Genomic DNA, 22,306 nt, shown 5'->3' with positions numbered 1-22,306 from the left:
CAAGTTTCCATAGTAGATAAGTGCCATAGGTCTGCAGGGTTCCATAGTAGATAAGTGCCATAGGTCCGCAAGGTTCCACAAAGAAAAAGATTGATCCAAAGTGTGTCTTGGAGGAGAGTAAATAGGCTTAATATATAGTGATTTGTCCATGTGAAAAGATGTGTCTCTTGGGCAGGCCGACTTGAGTGTTTGTGGGGTCATAAACCAAAATATAAATTCAAATTTTCTTCTTTGATTTGCATGATGAAATTACCGACCATGGCTACTAAATTTCCAACAACTATTATGTGAATGACCTCTCATGGTCTCTTCAATCTATAGTCTCTCTAATGTTGCCTTAGGAGCCCCTTTTGTCCATCAAAGATGTCCTCCACAACAAATAGAATAAACAAATAATAAACTTGGGTTCTAAGCCCTCGACTTTGGGTTCAAAACCCACTGGCTTGGGTACTTTGCCCACAAGGTGGGTTAAATCCTCACAAGTGAAGTACCCTAGACTTGTGGGAGTACCTCCCAAGCTACACTTTTCAACATTTAGTAGGTGTTTTATGCATTTTCAGGCATTGAAAAATTGTTGTAATCCTTTCTTTTGTTTACTTATTAAATAGCCTTTGATGATGACACATTGATTATGATAGTTTTGCTTGATGATTGCACACTTGTTGATGAGGAGATGGCCTTTGAGTGAGGAGCACCATTATGACCAATCTATGACACTTTTTGATAGAGATCTTGTTAATTTTAGATAACAATGGTACATTCTATGCTTAAGAGAAATTTACTTCAATTTTTCTTATTAGCCCAATATCAATTTCCAGATTAGCAATCACATGAACATGACAGTAAATGCAGATAGAACATAAATAACAAGCAGAAGACAAGCCAAGACAAGAGGACACAATATTTGGCGGATCCCAGGGAAAAACCCCAATGTGGGGAAACCCTTTGATCAAGTCTTCTTATTATTCTTTAAAAGTTCAGCAGAGCTAGAGAGTACAATATACAAAATTCACTTGCCCAAACATAGTTAAATCTGTCCAGTCAAACTGCAGTCAACAGGATGCCCTAACCAAAAAGTCAACGCTAGTCAACTTACCAGAATTACTCCTCCAAATCAGCTCGGTCAAGCCCAGGCAACTTGGCCTCCAAGAACAGTTGGAAATAGCCCAAAACAGTCCAGAAAAAGCCTGTCAAACTTGGTCATCGTAGAGTCAAAACTGTGGTCAACGCTGGTCAAACAACCTAGAAAACCTCGAAATCTGTGCCAAGAAATGTGGCCTGCCTAAACAGAATTGCTCCCAAGAAAAATGTAGTCAAACAAGGTCAACTTCTGCCCGGTCAACGCTGGTCAAACATGCTGTAACTTGGTCAACGCAGAAAACAGAAAAGTACAGTCAGCCCTTCGCACGTGTGGAGGAAAGAAGCTGCCCGGAAATCTGTACGACCCAATCAGATGAGGAGAGGGAGAGATATGTGAGTGATGATGAGTGTCCAAATGAGGTAGATGCTCCTTTTATTTATATGCAACGTTGAGGATGAAAAGACATGACTTTTGGGCTTCTGAGCCTACATTAGTTTGTTGGCCGACCTTGACCATTTGTCCATAAAAGAGATAAATTCATAATTCCATTTGTACATTTCAGAATGAGATGATCTTTAGATCAATCCTACACCTCCCGAAAAGAGGAATCCAAAAAAAAAATCAGCTTCATCATATGAGCTGTCCGAGGTGGAGTTTGGCCCTAGTTGCCAATTTTAACAGATCTTCACCCTTGGAGGATGACATCACCTTTGGAGGACCTTTTTCTCACACACATGGACTAAAAGTAGGCCTTTTGTTATGTTTTATAGGACCATGATGTTAAGCGATTTTATGCTATTTAATGCTGATTGAGAAATTGCTTTAATCCATCATTTTGTATTGCTCATTAAACAAACTTTGATTATTTATTGTTTATCATTAGTGATGGGCTGTTTTATTACTATTGTCATAATTTTTGTATCTTGTAAATTGTGCTTATTATAAACCCTAATTATAACAAAAATCATTAAATATAAAGTACCATGTGTTTGGAATCTATTGAATCATCTCCAGAATCATCTTGAACCTCTAAACTTAGCCATAGGTTCTTTGAATTTACTACGTCATCTCCTCTAGAGCCCTACCTTTTTTAAGATTATCCTAGGGTGTCTATTTAGTAGAATCCTTGAAGGGTATTTAGCCTAGGAAGGTTTGCATTACTTAACCTTTCTCCCTTGTGAGGATAACATCTATCCACAAAACAATAGGTGAGCAGCTACTAAGGTGATAGTGGTGGTTGGTCCTGTTGTTGCTTTGATCTAGAGTACTTAGTGAGGCTTTGCACTAAGGTGCTAGATTTTGTGGTAATAGGTCACTTTAAGGGAACCATTGTTCACCTAATCACTAGAAGTAGAATTGCCATGGATAATTGGGAATCTATGGTTTTCCAATAAAGATAGCTGTTGGAAATAGTCCATTTTTGAAAGAAGACAAATTGTTTAGTTCCCAAAGCATGATGAGTAACTCGTACAAGTTGGGATCAAGTTTATTATTTGAATTTCTAAACAAAGCACATCAATTGTACTGGAAATTCCTGATTGGATGAACCACATTACAAATACATCAAATTGTTAAATAAGAAAGGATTTCTATTAAATATAGATAATCAGAAAGGTTGAGTGTAGATATTTTCCCTGCTTATGTAGCCCAGTAGGTCAGCCCTTTAAACCACCATAAACAAACAAAAAAGACTCTGGCATATGTTTAGCCATTACTGGAATACAAAGGGTCATATTGAAAGTAGTGTTTTTTTTTGTAATGTCCCCATTTTTATTTTTCTCCATAGTACAGCCAGGATGGATTTCCAGGGCAGGGGATGGCTAGGTCATTGGAGCAGGTTTGTGTCATCAAGGGTTTTGATGGAGTTTTGAGGAGTTTTCATGGGATGTGATGGCATTCGCTTGGCATGTTTCATCATCTGCACAACTTGCCTTTTGTTTTGTCGCATTCCGACAATTTTCAAAAATTAGCATTATTATGGAGCCTAACTTAATTAATTATGCTCGGGGTGGCATTCCGGGGCGATTAATTGATGGAACACCTCAATGTAATAGCTCGTTGGAACCAAAATGAGAAGATCTACAGGATGGGATGCTGGGAAGTGACTTCCAGTGGCCGAAGAGAGTATGGTGGACGATTTTCTATTTTCCTTAATTAAAAATGACTTTAATTAGTCATTTAATTAAGGAAAAATAATTAATTGGGGAAAAGGGGCCAAAAGTGACTTAAGTGAAACAAAATAAAATTTAAAGGGTCACTTGATAAAGTCAATGGAGTAACTTCTAGAATAATAATAAAATAATAAAATGATAAAATAAGATGCTTCTAGAGGCTTGGAGATCTATCCATTAGATCTATAAAAGAGGAGGAGGACATTTGGAGACATCTTGGTTTTGATATTGTTTCTTGCATGAGAGATTGAGAACCTGGTTCTCTACTCCATTGGTAACCCCAGGACGGAAACCCTTGGGTGATTTAAGAGAGATTGGGCAAGCACCCATCTCCCCTTGGTGGATCCATTCAAAATCCACAAGTGTAGTGATTGATTTCCTGTTTCAGTTTGGAGGTCAAGATCAGTATTATTACATATCTTGGAGGGCTATTCCCAACTATTGTATCAATGTATATTTCTATAATAAAGCTAGATTTTGTTGCTGCAGTTCTCATTGTGCCATGTTGTGATATTTTAATGAGTTTTTTGTGCAATTTATGGATTTATGGTTTGGATTTTACATGGAAATCTTCTGGCAAATGCATGATAATTTTATGAGAAGTGTTTGTTCCATTTTTTTTTCATTTGAGACATTACAGTGGTATCAAAGCCATGGTCTTGGCTTAGCCTGAGGCTTTTGTGCAGATCGAGTTATCTGGTTGGAGTCAAATTCTAAGAAGGCCGTGCACGATTTTGTAAAAAGGCCGCCTTAAAAATTAATTTCGTAATGTGGAGGATCACGATATCAAAACCTTAAGCATAGGGGATCCAGGGAGGCGAGGGCCCATCTTACAACCCAAGCCGTAAAGGTCGAGAGAATTACTCGAAAAAGAAAACTGGGTTGTCACCAAAATTATTGATGAGGAATTGAGATACACAGGCTGTGGGCATAGTTGAAAGAAATTAATTGAAGCCGTCAACATTATTCCTTTTAAAGATGCCGAGCTAAATTACGTTGCGAATATACCCGTTGGCGGCATTTCAGTGTGAAGGAGCGGTTTAATTGTAGGGGGTTGTCAATGGGCACATAGATGCTTGTCGAGCAATTGAGAGCTATCTAAATGCTTTGTATATAGTGGAATAATGTGATCGGCCATAGTAGAGGAGGACATAGATCGAGCAACAATTGAGACAGTCCAGCCGCCATTTAAAAAAAATAAAATCGAGAACGTGAACTGTGACTAGTAAATTTATCACACCACTCTTATCCTGTTCGTGGGGCCATGTTGATAAGGGTTAACATCGCACAAGAAAGTCACAGGCATAATTTCTAAGCGGTCAAACCGAGTCAACAAACACATCGTAAACATTTTGGCAGTGCACTCATCATTTGGGGTTGGCGGTGGCCGTCTCTATTTATTAATAGTGACCGCTTTGTTTATAGCATGGATCGAGTTGAATTGACAAGGAGGTCGAAGTGTTGAACTTGGGTATTCGTGCACAGATAAAATCCACATGCACTGGGGAATGTTATATCACGTGGATCGTTGTCTTTCGATCAAATCGCTTTCACGCCGGTGCTTAAATTGTACAAGGGCCAACACGCCATGTGCAATTCTCATATTGAAGGGTTGCCACTCTAGAAACATTGATTGACGTAGGATCCAGAAGCTGGCTCTAGGATCGAGTTGGATCCTTGGTTTTGGAATATATGTGATGCAAGACCGAATCGTATGGTTGCGCAGGTTTCCAGTGCATGGGACTAGAGGTTAGGTGCTGAAGGATTTATGCATGAGTAAGGTGATTTTGTGCTTCACCATCTAGGAATATGCATATCTTGTGATCTAATTATGTTACAAGCAATCCAATGATTGAATTATGTTGCAAGTTTCATCCTATAACAGAATCACCGAAGAAATATATGTTGTCGTTATCTAAGTAGCACTAGACATTAAAGGAGTCCTGTAGTAGAGGCAGACAACAGAGATCTGTCATCAAGGTTATCGTATTCACATCAACTATAGATATCGAGTGTTGGGCCACAACGACCCTTAAAGAGAGAGATCAGTCTGTGAATTCGATGTCTACTGTGAAAATCGAGGCATCCTAATTGACAAGGGGTTGAGTCATCTACTTGGAATTCCAAGCCTACAACATATATACCAAGTTCCAAACTTAAGTTTTGTTCCTACTAGTTATTTGCATGGTCGGTGAATGAATGTTTTAATTCTGGTATATTCTCCTTGATAAAGAAGTTTAATTACTCATCGCATGGCTTTATACAATTGTGCCCTAAAACCAATGTATATGGTGTAGAAGACAGAATTGTAACTATTCTATTCTATGTTGACTTGTTTGCATGATGTTGTAGCATTGGTATGAACTGACATGGTTATGCCTCCTATTGAGTCCTCGGCCCAAGTTTGTATGCATCTTGCATAAGGGTAAAACATGAATTTGTTATTGTATCTTAAGTTGCAGCAAATGTCATGTCTATTGCATGAGAAGGGAACACAGTTAGGGTTTAAAAATTAATTGTTGAGTAGAAATGTTGAGTGATTGATTACTGGACTGTTATGACATGTGAAGGGTCCATGTATTGAGTCAACTATTGAAGCATTATTGTACCACTGTTTGAAGTCATGTATAAGGCAACCTAATATATTGTCTTCATCAAACTAAACCATGGAGAGGCTCACAACACTCATGAATGAATTGAGAAAATTGAACAACACAGAAATTAATTCCTTGAACCACCATGCGTCACTGGTCCAGAAACCCAAGCAAGACAACAAACCTTTATCAAGAGGGCTCTATGCCATTCTTCAGAAAAAACAACCAAAGGATGTCCAGGAGGGGTAGGAAATAGGACACAAGATTTATGCTCTTGGGACAGATTTGAAGAACACGAGGGTCACATGGAAGTTCTCTTCAAATTTGAAGAGCTAGATGCCCTCCTTTCCAAAGTGAGCCAGTTAGAAGGGAAGATTCAAGAAACTAATTTGGGCTCTAAAACTAGCTATGTTTGCTCTCATACAACACTAGTTCTTGGAGGAACCTTGTGAAGGGGTTAGACTTCCAGTTGCACCTTGTCTCAGTAACAACATGAGACTAATTGTCCCTGTAGCTCCTTACAATGATGATGTTACGAGGAGAGTTTTCAGACTGATAGTAGAGACTTTCTAGGGCTTGGACAACAGCGCAGACTCTACCTTTGGGAAGAAGTTGGAGATTTTAGAAGTCGTGGCCATGGTCAGGACATATGAGATCATGCTTGATCTGGAGTGTGATGGCTTGATTCATCAGATGTTCCAATGCTTCTTCAGTAGTAGGAAACATCATCCTAACATAGTCATAGCACACATGTAGTCCATGTTGTCATCATGTATGAGAGATCGTGATGCCATTTGTCGGGAGTTGCAGTCTCAATTGTTGTCTGTTTGGAGGAGAAAGCAGTTGGTCTCACCTGTTGCTTATGAGATAGCCCAAAGGTTGGTTGAGCAGAACATTGGGTTGTTGAGGAGATAGTTGATTAGGGAGGAGCTGCTCAGGTTTGGTGGATCATGCAATGATAATGAGATGAGGAGGAAGGGACTTTGCTTTGTCTGCAAGGGACCTAACCGCTCATGCTTGAGTGACACTGAGGAGATGACAGAGGTAGAGCAGGAGGAGATTCCTTCTGACTTTCAGGTCAAGATTTCTTCTTTGGATGAGTCCATGGGTTCATATGATGATACCTCTAAGGAGCACGAGCAATCATGTGGAGTTGATGACAATAGCCCAGATATGCATCCATGTGCGGTAGAGGAGTATTATGAGCAATTGATTATTCCCATGAGGGAAGGAGATCTAAGAGCAGATGAGCGACTGATGATTCAGAGTAGAGAGCACATAGAGGAGCATGAGACAGATGACACACATCGTGCAGGATGGGCCAGTGTTGGAGAGTTAGCTAGTGGCTCATGTTGAGCCCAAGATGGAGGATGAGCAGACGCCCTTGGGGCTAGCAATTGGAGTGAAGTAGATAGATGTGCAGGCAACCTCCAGGGAGGCAATATTTGCAGACACATGCCTTTAGGAGATGCTGGAGTATGACAGGACATTTTTGTAGGAGATTGGTGGACTGGAGGAGCGTGGGGTTTCCTATCAGTCGAGGGAGGTGGCAGTGCATCCATTTTTGGTTCTACCCATTGATGAGGTGCAAACAAATGCAGTGCTAGCTAGCAAAGCTGCAACCTTTTTAGGCAACAACCCTCTCTAGGAGTTCATAGATAGGGCTTGCAGCACAATTTGACCACTTCTATCCATTACAGGGAGAGAGGTAGGGTCTTCTCGATGGATATTGCTGACCAACCAGGCAGAGCAACATGAGTTGAGCATGGACCAACATCAGCATAGTAGACTTGTTCCTTACACCGGTGTCCATCATGGGATTGGCGAGAGATCATGAGCTGGTACCCTGTTGATGGAGTATCATTTTTAGTCAGGAGCAGTATACTACAGGAATCCTTAGAGGTGAGGGATACTACATACTTCAGTTGCCAGTAGGATGTAGGCTGGCCACTCATCAGTATTTCAGCGCAGCATCAGTATGATGAGATTGACCTTGGTTTATGCCAAGGGTTGGATTGGAGAGAGGTGATGAGTTGGTACGCAGTGGATGGAGCAACATTCATGATTGGAGTTATAGCACTGCAGGAGCCTTGGAGCCTTGATACTTGGTGGCACTGGGATCTAAGAGGATTTATTGATGACAAGATTAGTCAGAGATTAGTTTGGGATCTAAGCATTGAGAGGTCTGTTCATGGTGGGTTGACACAAGAGCAGGGCATCACCCAATGGTTCGTATGGGATCCGGGCATTGGGTCTCAGTTGCATTGGGCCATTAGATTGGTCCACAAATTTGGATTGCTTGAGGGTAAGCAATCTTGGGGCGAGAGGACTGTGATGTCCCCATTTTTATTTTTCTCCATAGTACAACCAGGGTGGATTTCCAGGGTAGGGGATTGCTATGTCAGTGGAGCAGGCATCAGGGGTTCCGATGGAGTTTTGAGGTGTTTTCATGGGATCTGATGGCATTTGCTTGGCATATTTCATCATCTGCACAGTTTGCTTTTTGTTCTATCGCATTCTGACAACTTTCAAAAATTAGCATTATTATGGAGCCTAACTTAATTAATTATGCTCGAGGTGGCGTTCCGAGGAGATTAATTGATGGAACACCTCAGTGTAATAGTTCGTAGGAACCAGAACGAGAAGATCTATAGGATAGGATGCTGAGAAGTGATTTCCAGTGGCCGAAGAGACTATGGTGGGCAATTTTCCATTTTCCTTAACTAAAAATTACTTTTAAGAAGAATCTTCGGCGAAAATCACATAGAAATATTTTTGCTGACGCGTTTCGAACCAACCAGTGTGGTTCATCGTCAGGACAAGTTGAATGAGCAGATCTTGCTATGCAATGCATTATAAATAGATAGGGCAGAATGTCCAATGACCAAATTTCCAGATCAGGTAACAGCGAAAATGATAACAGCTAGATTGACCAGGGAACGGCTAGTTAGACCATGAAGGGCATAACTTATTTAATTAAGTTCAGTTATTAATTTCTACATAAATGGACCATTTTTATAATGGCAAATATATGTTAGAATAAGCGAGTTAATATATTATAATTATAAAATAAATCAAGTCATAGAGAATAGTTGATTGTATTTTAATTATATATAAGTTAATTATATATTAATAAAATATAAGTTAAGGGACATTTAAATTAAGAAAATAAATGAATAAATTAATTGGTTATCAAAGATGTTTATAGATATTAGTTAGTTTTTTTTCCGGGGAAAATAGAGTTCATAATTTCTATTAAGAGGTATAATAGAGATTACATGCTGTAGATGCCGAAGGCATATGCTAAAAAAGTGGTATTACCACCGTTCAGTAGTTCCATAAGATCTGTCCCATATGTGTCGCTATGGATACGATGGGGCTGTATCCATTTACAAAAAATTTTCAGATATACATGTTGTTCTGAAATATGCAAAAAGTAAGAGGTATGGCCTCTGTTCGAAAATTACATAATATGTCTGATAAGAGTCAGTCCATTATATACAGAGCATAGGCTAGAAAAATCAAAATTTCAAAATTTCAGTTGGGGAGGATTCCCCCCTGTAACAGTCCATCTATGTATGGTCGATGGTAGAAGACGTGCATCCCTTCTGGACTGTAATCCTCGATCATCCAGTCGCCTAGAGGCCGAGCCGCCGCTTCTTTCGAGAGCCGGTCAGCAGTTGTATTTCTTTCCCTGTAGATATGTGAAACAGTGATTTGGTCAAAATGTGTTTTGAAAAAAACAATTTCTTCCAAGATATGTCTCAAAGAGTATGTGTGACAATAGGAATTATTGTTTGCCCAATCAATTACAATCTTAGAATCACCAAATATTTGAATTTGTCTGCAATTTTTAGAAAGAGCGAAATAGAGAAGATGTCTCAATGTGATGAGTTCGGCATGATTGTTGGTCCCCAGGCCAAGACCCAGTCTCAGATGAAAATAATGAGTTTCTGTAATGTGGAAAAGGATACCCCCACCACATCCTTGTGCAGATGCGGCACCATCAAAGTATGCCCACGGCATGTTCCTGTTTATAATTTCGGAGGTGATCTGCCTGGGGGTATTAGCTTTAATGTCAAAAGGGATTTCAGTGTAGGCCGCACAAATGGATGGCGGAAGGTGCTGCCAGTTCTCCCTGCCTGCCGCAAAGATTATATCATTGCGCTTGTACCAGATATACATGGCCACAACCAAAGGCAGATTTCTTGCTTTCTCCGAGGACACATCCGACCACCAGAGATCCCAGGCCGAAGAAATGTCATCTGCGTGCCAGTCGGCTGTGATGTTAAGAATTAGTTTGACCTGCTGCCAGATTTCCCTGGTGATTTCGCAAGAGAGAAATAAATGGTAAGTAGATTCCTCCGCCTTGTTGTAGAGGACGCACCAGGTAGGACCAGCGAATGATCGCCTTTTTAGATTTTCCCCCGTTGGTAATTTATTCGCCAGTATGTTCCACATTAAGAGCCTGGCTCTGGGCTGAGCTTGTAGCTGCCATATATTCGACCACCAACTTTTTATCAATTCAGGCTTCTTGTCCTCGATGAGTTTTAAGTATCCCGTCTTAGGAGAATATAATCCTGATTTTGCAGGTGCCCATATAAGTTCATCATCATGCTCATGTAACTTAATATGAGATTCGGTGAGTGCCTGTAAGTATCGCTGCCATAATTCCGCCCACTCATCTGTTAATTGCCACTGATGGTCCGCTCTCCAAGCTTGAGAGAAGATAGATGATCGGATGGGGTCACCGACCTGATCTAAGTATTTGATACCCATATAATTAAGGTGTTGGATCATGTCTGCCGGAAGGAGATGAGCGTTGCCAGACCCAGGCCATGGGTCCAACCCAATGCGAACCTGGGTACCTTTTCCAATCTTCCAGAGCAGGTTTTCCTTGATGAGGGGCAGAGCTTTTAGGGTGGCTTTCCAGATGGCCGACACACCTTGAAGTTGCCAAGAAGGTTTACGAATCCAGTCAAGGATGTTTGTGGGCCAAATGTATTTTTTGTGTATGACTTCTGCCCATAAGCTATCCATCTTGAGAAGAGACCATCCCTGCTTTGCTGTGAGGGCGAGTGCAAAATCGGGGAGGGATTTAAGTCCCCATCCTCCCCAGGGCTTGGGCATGGATACCAGGGACCATTTTGTCCAAGCAAAGATCTTACCCTTTTTGTTCCCATTCCACAAGAACCTGCTGCAAATCTGTTGAATTTTCTGTAAAATGCCTTTCGGAACCCAGGTAAGGGACATCCAATATACCGGTGTAGCTTCGAGAACAGATTTGATCAGCTGTAATCTGCCCGCTTTTGATAGTAGGCGATGGTGCCAACAAGTTATCCTCTTTTCTATTTTGTTGATGAGCCACCCCCAGTGTCCAGATTTGTATCCATCTGGCCTTAATCTGAATCCCAAGTATTTGATACCATCCAGAAGATTGATTTCCTGGAAGGGAAAGAACTGAACAGCCAATAGAGATTCTTGTTGAGTGCATCTCGTCATTGATCTGGTAGATTTGTCCCTGTTTATTTCCATACCCGTGGCTTTGCAGAAGAGTTGAAGGATCCGGTTAAGGGCCGTGCTATCTCTAACGCTGCCATTGAGGAATATGAGAATATCATCCACGAACAATAGATGTGTGATGGAGAGCTGTTCGGTAATTTTGAGGCCGCTTATTTCCCCATTCCTTTTAGCATCCGCAATAAGCCTGCTCAACCCTTCCATTACAATGAGAAAGAGTAGTGGAGAGAGAGGGCATCCTTGCCTGATGCCCCTGTTAATGTAAAATCGATCTGAAGCTGCTCCATTGATGAGAATGGCAAACGAGACTGATGTTACACATCCCATGATCCAGTTAATGAAAGGCAGGGGGAAGCCCAGGTGTATAAGTGTCATTTTAAGATAAAGCCAATTCACCTTGTCGAATGCCTTAGTAAGATCAATTTTTAAAGATACACCTTTCAGGTTCTTCAGCTTGATGGAATGTAGGGTTTCCTGGGCAGTGCCTATAGCCTCATAAATATGGCGATTTCGGAGGAAAGCAAATTGTTCAGCAGATATGTGGGAGGAAAGAATCGGCTTAATACGATTGGCAATGATCTTGGCAATGATTTTGTATAGGCAATTGCAGAGGGAGATGGGGCGGAAATCATTGAAAGAAGAGGGTTCATCAGCTTTGGGGATCAAGGCAATATAGGTCTGATTCATAGGGGGATGGATGTGCCCCGAGAGCCGGCTTTCCTCAACAACAGCTAAAAGATCCTCACCCATCTGTTCATAAAACGCCAGATAGAATTCCACCGGCCATCCATCTGGTCCCGGACTCTTCTCTTTCTTGAACCATTTTAGAGTATTCTCAAGCTCCAGAGATGTGACAGGAGCTGTAAGGTCTTCCAGGTCCTCCTGGCCAAAAAACCGAGGGAGTTTTTCAGCCGTTCTAATAATATCAGGAAGATTGATTTCTGGAGGAGCTGTAAAGAGACCCTTGAAATGGGACACCCCAAGACTAGCCAATTGCTGGTGAGTGGTAGCCCATCCATCTGGCTCTCTAGGAAGTCTCCAAATGGTGTTCGAAGCCTTCCTGCCGTTGGCTAAGTTGTGAAAGTATTTAGTGTTGCAATCCCCCGCTTTGAGCCAAATGGCTCTACTTTTAAGCCTCCATTGCTCCTCCTTTTCAAGTAGGATTTTTGCTTTTTGTCCATACAGACGGTTGAGCAAGGCTTTGGATTCAACAGTGAGGTAACCAGATCCTTTATCATCAGTTAATGAGGCTATCTGAGTTTCAGTATCCGTCAAGATCTGTTCATCTCTTTTCCTCTTGGCTGTCGCCCAGTCTTCAGTAAGAACTTTGAGTTTATTAAGCCTAACAAAGAAATCATAGGCCTTGCGTTGAGCCCGCAGAGGGGGCTGAGAAACCCAGAAGTTCGTGACCAAATTATTATAATCCGGATCCTTGAGAAAGCCAGCAAAGAATTTGAATGGGGATCTCGGCTTGGGTTTATTATCACTAATCTGTAAAAAAATTGGAAGATGATCAGATAGACCCCCTATGCCAACCCATTGTCTGTAAAGTGGGCAAATCTGTATTAGATCCTGGTGCATCATGAATCTATCTAATCGCCTCCCCAGTGCAGCCTCCCCTGTGCGTTGGTTGTGCCAAGTAGGAAGTTTCTTATTCATGGGGATGTCCACCAGGTGATGAGAGTCCAGCAGTAAATTCATTTGATCCGCAATGGAATCCCACTGGGCATTATGACCCCAAGATTCACCAACTCCCAGAGAGAAGTTGAAATCCCCTCCGATCACTGTATGCTGAGTTATATGGTTACCAGATAGAAAGTCTTGCCAGAAGGGGAGACGATGCTGGTTGGGACCATATATGTTGATAATTCTAATCGGGAAGCCCAGATCCCCAGCCATGATATCCATTCCCAGGAAACCTCTGCCCCCCCAGGTGGAGAGTGACTTACACTTTCTTGGATTGATACCAATGAGTAATCCACCTGATCGCCCACATGCGTCCAGGCCATGCAGAGACCACCCCGGGAGAAAACCTTGCAGGCACTTCACCGCCATCTCAGCTGTGCATAGAGTTTCTTGCAGAAAAATAATATCACATCTTGATACATGAAGTAGTCTTTTCAGAGCCAGTCGTTTTTTGGGGTTGGCTAGTCCCCTGCAGTTGAAGGAGAGCCAGATCATGATTCACCACAGTGCATGGGCTCGATAGCTCTAAGCGCCCTTTCGATAGTAGATTGTCTCCCCAAAGCAACGTCCGCCACAGCGTTTAACTTAGCCGATGAGATATGTGAAGGTCTGCCCCGTTTCTGTTTTTGGAGTCGACCTGGGGAAGAGCCCAGACCTAGTGTTCGAGGCCGAGCCCTAGATCTCAGGTGATAGTGGTGTGATCCGGATAGCTCCGGTGAAGAAGAGTGGTCCGCGTCCCCCAGGATCGGGTTGGACATGGGGGGGTAGTAGAAATGGATGGCGGAGGAGGGGCAATAGTACAAATAATGGAGGGAATGGGAACAGATTCAGAGCGAGATGTTTGTATAAAAGAGTGAATATTAGATATCATATCATTAGAGCAAGATTGTGAGAGAGAGGGGATGGAATCATTACCCGGACGAGTAGGTACAGTCGCGGCCGGTTTTGTATTCTTCCCGGCAGTCCGTGAACGGGTCCGCGGCGGTCCAAGTGCAACCAGGTCCTTGCTGCGAGCAGATTTTGTTGTGCTATCCCCCTTCTTCGTGGTGGGGATCTCCTGCTGAGGCTGTACACCTTCCGATGGCTGGTGCTCTCCTTCATTTTGATTCACCGTGTTCTGTTGGCGAGGTCCCTTGGAGTCCTCCGAAATCCCCTTCGCAAGCAAAGGGCAGTCCTTGAAAAGGTGCCCGACTTTGTGGCATCTCCTGCACCGATATGGCACTCCTTCATAATCAAGGGGTTGTTTGCGCGAGACATGATTGTGGTGCAGGGTGATCTTTTCCACCAGCCCAGGTCTAATGTCCATATTAACCAGAATTCTTGCCATAGTCCTGATGCCCGTCTTTTCAAATGATCTATCATGCTCCAGATAGGTACCTAGAGTGTCCCCAATCTTTTTGAAGGTGAATTGATTCCAGTATTGCCAAGGTAATCCTGGAAGGCGAACCCATATGGGGCCCTCGCCAAGATGTTCGCGCTCTGGATCAAACAGAGGATCCCACCTTTTAAGTAGCACCGGCGCGAGCTCAATATGCCAATATTGGGTAAGTACCCACTGAGTGTATTCGGGTCTCTGAAAGTGTAGGGCAAACCAGCCCCTTGTAAGCACCATAACCTCCGGGAGTTCTTTGAAGAGCGATCCCCAAATCTCGTTTACCCAAAGTTTGAGTCTCTCCGCAGAATAGGTTCGTCCTCTGACTCTGCCCACTAACACTTTTTGAGCCGCATCCATCACGTCCAGAATAGGATCTTCAGGTCCCAAGTTGATATTGTAGTCGGGATCAATGGAGCGGAGGCAGCGTCCCTTGGTCACCTTCTCGGAGCGCCTCCCAAAAGGAATTCCCTTCAGCAGGTTGCGGCACGGATCAGATGTGCTGTGCTGTGCTGATGCAGCTGAACGAACCGGGAGTGGAGTGGTAAAACAGCCTGAGGGAATCGGAGAGCGAGGGGAGGGAAAACCAGGACCCGGGAAGCCGGATACAGGGGGGATGAAGGGTTGCTGGAGGGATTGAGGCATAAATGATACGGAGGGTGAGTGGGAGCTTGAAGGGGGAGGAGGCGGAGGGGGAGGATGGAGCGCAGGCCGATTGAGTTCCTGTAAGGAGACGTCGAGCAAGGGGGAACCCAGGAAGCAAGAGCCTAGTAACTGAGCAGTGGCCGGGGAGAGAGGAGGGCATGCAATAGGCGGGGATTCCGCTGTTGAGATAGCCAGTCCTTTGTTTTTATCCGCAGAAGACAAGTGTGGATGCAGATTCGGGGCACCTGTCGCAAAACCCAAAGCAACGCTACGCGGAAGCATATGAGGCCTGCTGGTATGTGCCCATATTTCTTGATGCGGCCTGGGGTCCGCCTCGTAATCCACCAAGTCCTCGTCACCCATGATAAACTGTCGGTTATGCGTCGCGAGCGGGGTTCGAGCTGTGGTCCGGCAGCACCGAGATCAGGGAAGTCAGAGCGGCAGTGGGCTCAGATGTGGGTGCCCAGGGGGGACCGCAGTATTAAACCCAATAATCCACGCAATAAAACAATAAAACAGTGCCGCAGTCAGCCCGGCATTACAAGAGACCTGGAGACTGTCTGTAAACCGCCATGGGGATTGGTTCAGCAACGCAGAAACTTGCTAGGGTTCCGCCATATTTCCCCACCTCCTAAAAACCATATTAGTTAGTTGAATAAGTTAAAAATCGAGTAATCTATAAATAGTTATTTCTAGTTTAAAATAAAAGCTGAAGGACCTATATTTATGAATATATATATTAAAATAAATAGATTAATATCATATTTGAAGTCAAAGAGTATCCCTATAAAAATATTAGAGAGATTACAAATTACAATATAGATTATTAAGGGTAATAAATAAATAAATAAATAAAATAAAAATAAATAAATAAAATTAAAAATAAACAAAAAAAGTTAATAGTCAAAAATAAATATTAGAGAATTCTAAGTATTAAAAAAAAAAAAAAAAAATAAAAAATAAAAAATAAAAAATAAAAAATAAATATAAATAAATAAAATAAAATAAGATGACAAATAAATAAATAAATAAAAAATAAAAACAAATAATAATAATAATAATAATAATAATAATAAATAAATAAATAAATCAAATCAAATAAAAATATTAATATTAGTTTAAAAGTCAAAGAGAAATCAAGAATTTAGTCATTTAATTAAGGAAAAATAATTGATTGGGGAAAAGGGGCCAAACGTGACTTAAGTGAAATAAAATAAAATTTAAACAATGGAGGAGCTTCTAGAATAATAATAAAATAATAAAATAAGATGCTTCTATAGGCTTGGAGATCTATCAATCAGATCTATAAAAGAGGAGGAGGACATTTGGAGGCATCTTGGTTTTGATATTGTTTCTTGTATAAGAGGTTGAGAACCTGGTTCTCTACTCCGTTGGTAGCCCCAGGATGGAAACCCTTGGGTGATTTAAGAGAGATTGGGTGAGCACCCATCTCCTCTTGGGGTATCCATTCAGAATCCACAGGTGTAGTGATTGATTTCCTGTTTCAGTTTGAAGGTCGGTATCAATATTATTACATATCTTGGAGGGCCATTCACAACTATTGTATCAACATATATTTCTATAATAAAGCTGGTTTTTGTTGCTACATTTCTCATTGTGCCTCATGTTGTGATCTTTTAATGAGATTTTTGTGCAATTTATGGATTTATGGTTTGGGTTTTACATGGAAATCTTCTGGTAAATGCATTATAGCCAAGAGAGGGATGTAGAAGCAGCCAAGGGTTCATGCAGAGCTAGCTAGGGCCCACGCAGAGGCAACCAGGAATTGCGCAGTGCCTCAGAGGGCCAGCGTGGGTGACGCAGAGGGGTGACGCAGAGGGCCAGAGGGCTGACGCAGGCCAACCTAGGGTGACGCTGGGCTAATGCTAGGCTAACGCTGGGCCAGAGAGACGTTGACGTTGGGGTTTTGTGGGGCAGATTGGAGTTGTGGAGCTGCCAGAGTGTTTGTCCAGGGCTTTAGATGGAATATCTGCTTCCAAGTAGAGAGGTACTACTGCCGAGAGTTTTATCTGTTGGGTATGCTGGATTTGGCACCCAGATTGTATTTTGAAACTGCTTAATAAATCAAACCCTCAGATAGCTGCACCACTTTTCCCGCATTGGGTTTGTTCAGGGACATTAGTCCAAAAACAACGATGTCACTTGTGTACTTGTTTCTATCTCCTTCAGTTGATGATCTGTAATGTGTTGAGCATGCATTTGTATTTATCTCCAGTATTTACATGGCAAATAACTTGTTAATTAACAGAACAAGTAGGTAGGAATAAATCAGTAAAGTGCATGAAGGGTTTCTAATGTGTCAAACTTAAAAATTCCAACATGGTATCAGAGCGTGGTTGCAAATCACAAGAGAATTGAGGACATCAGCCGAACAGAGCAACAACAACAGAAAACAGTTGTCCCGAGTGACATAAGTTGTTCCTAGCAGAGTAGCAACAAGGAAGGGGTTACGCAGTGCCTGCGTCATCAAGATTGAGCTAGAAAGAGGCAACGCAGAGGTTGAGGGAGGCAAAGGCAGACTCACGCAGAGGCTAGGAGGGCTGACGCAGTTGGCTGAGGAGGCTGATTTGCCGGTGCCGGGATTGCACAGAGCCTAGGAGCTCTAACCTTCATGTTAGTGGGGGTTTAGGAGGCTATGGGTAAGTTGCAGAGTGGAGCTGGTGGGGTACTGTAGTCAGAACAATACCTAACAGGGCAAGGACAAAGGTAGAGGGAGTTACTGCCAAGGTGGATTTATAGCCAAGGAATCCAGATCAGTGTTGCAGTTGCACAGACGATTGGAGAGGGGCACCTCAACATTGGGAGAAGGGTTTCCAGGAGGAAAATTGAGGCTCAGAGGAGTCATACCGAGAACTTCCAGGAGGGAAGTAGAGGAGCAGCGAAATAGCAGTACACAGAGTAAGAGACCAGGACAGACTGGACGGAGCCTCAAACTTTGTAGTCTGGAAGGCCAGAATCTTATCCGTACTAGACAGGAATCGTGTCAAGCACTTTGCCTTGAGGACGATAGCTATCCCAGTTGACCCGACTAATAACGACAGGTATGAGGATGCAATGGCGAGGGATAAGAGTATCATCCTTGATGGGGTCAAGGATCATATAGTACCACATATTGCCGAGAAGAACACGACACAAGAGATGTGGGAGGCCCCGACCAAGTTGTATCAGCATACTTCTGTGTAGAGGAAGATGCTGCTAGAAAATCAGTTGCGATCATACCAGATGCAGAAGGGAGAACAGATCGATCCATTCCTCGGTCGATTGAAGGAGATCCGGGATTAGTTGACTTCCATAGGGGCAACGTTGGATCCAAAATTGATGGTGAGAACAGCCCTAAACGCAGTCTCAGAAGACTGGGAGGTGTTTGTCTAGAGCATACTGGGTAGGGTGACCCTTCCAGATTAGGAGGAAATGTGGGCTTCTCTTCGTCAAGAAGAGATCAGAAGGCTGAGCAAGGCGGGAAGCAGCGGCAAGGGGATCAAAATCAAGGAGGAGGAGGATGAGGAAGATGTTGCCCTAGCATCTGAGGGAAAGCAGGAGAAATGGAAGAAGAAGGACCTCTCCAAGGTCAAATGCTTCCACTGTGGGGAGCTAGGTCGTTATGCGACCCAGTGTCCAAGGAAGAAGAGTAAGGGAGAGGCTTTTGAGACCAAGGCAGCACCAGCAAGGGCAGAGAAGGAAATGGAGACAGACGATGATTGTGCCATGAGTGCTCATGTGCCACTTTAGAAGAAGTGGGGAGACATCAAGCTGTAGTCAGGAGGACTACAAGCGATGAGGGGCAAGATCCTTGAGGTACCCAACCTCTTGGATTAGACCTTGCTACGAGAGCCCTGAAGAGGAGTAACAGTACTAGCGATGTCAATAGAGACGGGTGCAGATGGAGTGACAAAGGGAGCTACAGTGCAAGATTCCCAGGACAACGCGAGGCTAGCAGGCTGCAATAGTGCGAGAGGCACAAGTGTTGCACCAGTGCAGGATGGTGCAAAGAGGTGTGCAACGGTGCGAGATGCATGGAGTTGTTGCAGCAGCGCAGAGGTCAGAGAGGGAGCACTTGTCAGTGATAGAGGGAGCTTCAGCATCAGGAGTGTTTCTAGCCTGACGGAGATGTTAGAGTTGGGAGATCAGTTACTTACTTCTCAGTAACTGAGTTGCAGTGCAACAATTAGCAGTGGGAGTGCTATGGGCAACACGATGTAGCATGATGGGAGGGGTTGCAGTGCAGATGCAACAGTGGCAGTGGCAGGACCATGGGCAGCAACACGGATGCAGAGGGAGTTGAAGCACGGATGCAGCAGTGGCAGTGGCAGGGCCATGGGTAGCAGTACAGGATGCAATAGTGCAGAAGATGATGGGAAGCAGGTCTAGCATCAACACAAAGGACCGATGCCGGATGATCAGAGTGATACTCAGTGAGGAGTACTGCTAGAGCATAGTCCTTGTTAAGAGGGAGTGTTGATTTGGGGTAGCATCAGATGTGCTCTAGCCACGAAAATTGGTGGAGAGGCTAAGGCACATGAGATCTCCAATACCCAGAAAGGGTTTGGGAAAATTCTAAACAGTTTGGGAGATATTAAAATAATTAATATTTTTAATGGAGTCCCTAAGTCTAAACTTAGGGAAATTAAAATATTAATGTGAATTAATATAAAACTGTGTTAGAATGGTCCAAAAGTCATGGATCAAGCCAAATCTAATCTTAGCCGTTGATTAGGGACTTATTCTCAGTTGTTGATTTGTCAACGAGAAAGTATAAGAGGGGGCTTGAGGGTCACTTGGAGAACCCACAGAGAGATCAAGATTTCGACTTTCTGGGGCTAGGTTTGCTGAGAAAGTTGAGAGAGTGATCGGAGTTGCAGCTGAGGGGTAGTGAATACAAAAGTAGAGAGGCAGAGATAGCATCGGGAGGATCAACGCAGTAGTCGGAGAGAGGGATGCAGCAGCAGCCAAGGGTTCACGCAGAGCGAGCTAGGGCTCACGCAGAGGCAGCCAGGAGCTGCGCAGTGCCTCAGAGGGCCAGCGTGGGTGACACAGAGGGCCAAAGGGTTGACATAGTGTCTCCAGACGTTGATGCAGGCCAAGCCAGGGTGACGCTGGGCTAACGCTGGGCCAGAGAGAGGCTGATGCAGTCCCTAGAGGTTGACGCTGGTGTTTTGTGGGGCATATTGGAGCTGTGGAGCTGCTGGAGTGTTTATCCAGCTAGGGTTTTAGTCGGAATATTTGCCTCCGAGTAGAGAAGTACTACTGCCGAGAGTTTTCTCTGTTGGGTATGTTGGATTTGGCACCCAGATTGTATTTTGAAACTGCTTAATAAATCAAACCCTCAGATAGTTGCACCGGTTTTCCCGCATGGGGTTTTTCCTGGGAAATTAGTCCAAAAACAACGGTGCCACTTGTGTGCTTGTTTCTATCTCCTTCGGTTGATGATCTGTAATGTGTTGAGCATGCATTTGTATTTATTTCCAGTATTTACATGGCAAATAACTTGTCAATTAATAGAACAAGTAGGTAGGAATAAATCAGTAAAGTGCATGAAGGGTTTCTAACGTGTCAGACTTAGAAATTCCAACAGAAGGCACATCTTTTCACATAAAGAGAAAGTTATGAGAACTTGCTTTGTCTAGTCTTTAAGGTCATCTTTAATATATTTTTTCAGGACAAGGTCATCTTTAATATATATGCCTATAATCTTCTAATCGATGTGATCTGTGATGGTTTACTGGCAGCCTGAATTGTTGGAAGAGTTGGAACGTACACTTTCTCTGTTGGTTTTTGTTAATCCATCTGATTGTCCTGTCAAAGATCTTTACTCCTCTGCACACCGCCAGAAAACTGCTTCTGAACTGAATGCTACCATTTTAAAAAGTCAGAGACTTGAAAATGGTATGATTTCCTTTAATCATGGTAGGGCATTTGCACTGTATGCTAATTCTCCTCCCGCAATATTTGTTTTGAAGCTCCACAAATATAAAAGTTTTAAATCTTTTGCCTGTTTTTGTAATTTAAATTTTATAGGCAGTTCAATTTTGGATTGGTGCTGTTAATGAATTTCATTCCCTTGACATTGTATGCAGATCCTAAGCTTGTGCATGTGTTGAAATTGTTAGTGTGGGCTCAAAGGAAACTTTCTAAAGGAGCTCACTATCCATATATTGCAGAACTTATGCTAGATAGTAGTATAGTTCATGGTAAGTCTAATGCCACTGAAACCTGATTTTATCGATTCTGTTCAACTCCATCTCTGTCGTTTTGTTTTGATCAACACTCACAGAGCTCATCTTGTATCACTTTATTTCTTGATTCAATTTCTTTTTGGCTACTAATGCATTTGTAGGCATGAGCTTAGGGATAATTTGTGAGTTACCACGCATGCATTTGAAGTGTATTATGTCAGGCCTAGTTGACGCCAGTTTTTTCTGTTGACACTTTTCAGGAGAAGAAATGCCTTGGTAGTGATTCAATGGATAAACATTTCCCTTCGAATGTGTCTTTCTTCCAATGGTCAAGTATATACAAGCCGGAATGGCAAAAGGGTGGAAAAATAATTTGTTGCATTAACGTGTGATATGCTACATACTTCTGAGTTTTTTTCTTTTCCCCAAGAAAATAGTCCATACTTCTATGAATAAAAACAAAATTACAATGTATCAAATGTTATATATACATTTAAAAAGTCTATTTCAGCATTGTACATAGCTTTTTGACTTCACATGCCTCTTCACCTACTCTGTATTCAGTGTTCAAAAATTTACGAAGTTTTCTGTCATCATCTCAAAAAGATACCAGAAATATACATGTATTCAGTGTTCTCTATCAGCAATAATTCCCGATGTTATAAAAGAATCAGAAATATAAGTAAACAGAATTATAATCAATACTCATGAGCATAATCAGAAATGTTCCCATTCTGATGTTATGTTATCATCTAGGTTAAGAAACAGAAATATAAGTAAACAGAATTATGATCAATACTCATGAGCATAATCAGAAATGTTCCCATTCTGACGTACTGTTATCATCTAGGTTCCCTGTTCCAACTTTATTGTAGCTCTGGAAAGTTCACTGGCTAGCCTGTTCCTGTCCCTGTAGGTGCGTGAAAAAGATATTTATTACAAGGTTGAAAGTAGTGACTGTACATCATTAAACAGGGGCTGTGATGTGAGGTGTCTCAAAATTCTTTCCTTGCACATTGACCGAATTACAAGAAGTGAATCAC

General features: G+C 42.5%; 1 protein-coding gene across 6 annotated transcripts in view; it reads left to right on the top strand.

Annotated features, from left to right (window-relative positions):
- LOC149158795 (protein GID8 homolog) overlaps window positions 1-21,815 on the top strand; it is a 280,111-nt gene extending 258,296 nt beyond the window's left edge. For 2 of the 6 annotated variants that reach the window (XM_089433382.1, XM_089433384.1), the window contains 3 exons: window positions 20,817-20,994; window positions 21,165-21,278; window positions 21,524-21,806. In XM_089433382.1, the coding sequence (XP_089289508.1) occupies window positions 20,817-20,994; window positions 21,165-21,278; window positions 21,524-21,543 (312 nt within the window). In that variant the 3' untranslated portion in view covers window positions 21,544-21,806. Of the gene's footprint in view, window positions 1-20,816; window positions 20,995-21,164; window positions 21,279-21,523 lie in introns of all 6 variants that reach the window. The other 4 variants (XM_089433379.1, XM_089433378.1, XM_089433380.1 and 1 more) reach the window with 4 other exon arrangements.
- The last annotated feature ends 491 nt before the right edge of the window (window positions 21,816-22,306 follow it).

The sequence above is a fragment of the Pinus tabuliformis genome, chromosome 5_2 (genome assembly GCF_031772625.1).
Source record: "Pinus tabuliformis cultivar Carrire ecotype Pingquan chromosome 5_2, CPIR1, whole genome shotgun sequence".
Taxonomy (NCBI): Eukaryota; Viridiplantae; Streptophyta; class Pinopsida; order Pinales; family Pinaceae; genus Pinus; species Pinus tabuliformis.
This window is presented reverse-complemented; position numbering and strand designations above follow the sequence as displayed.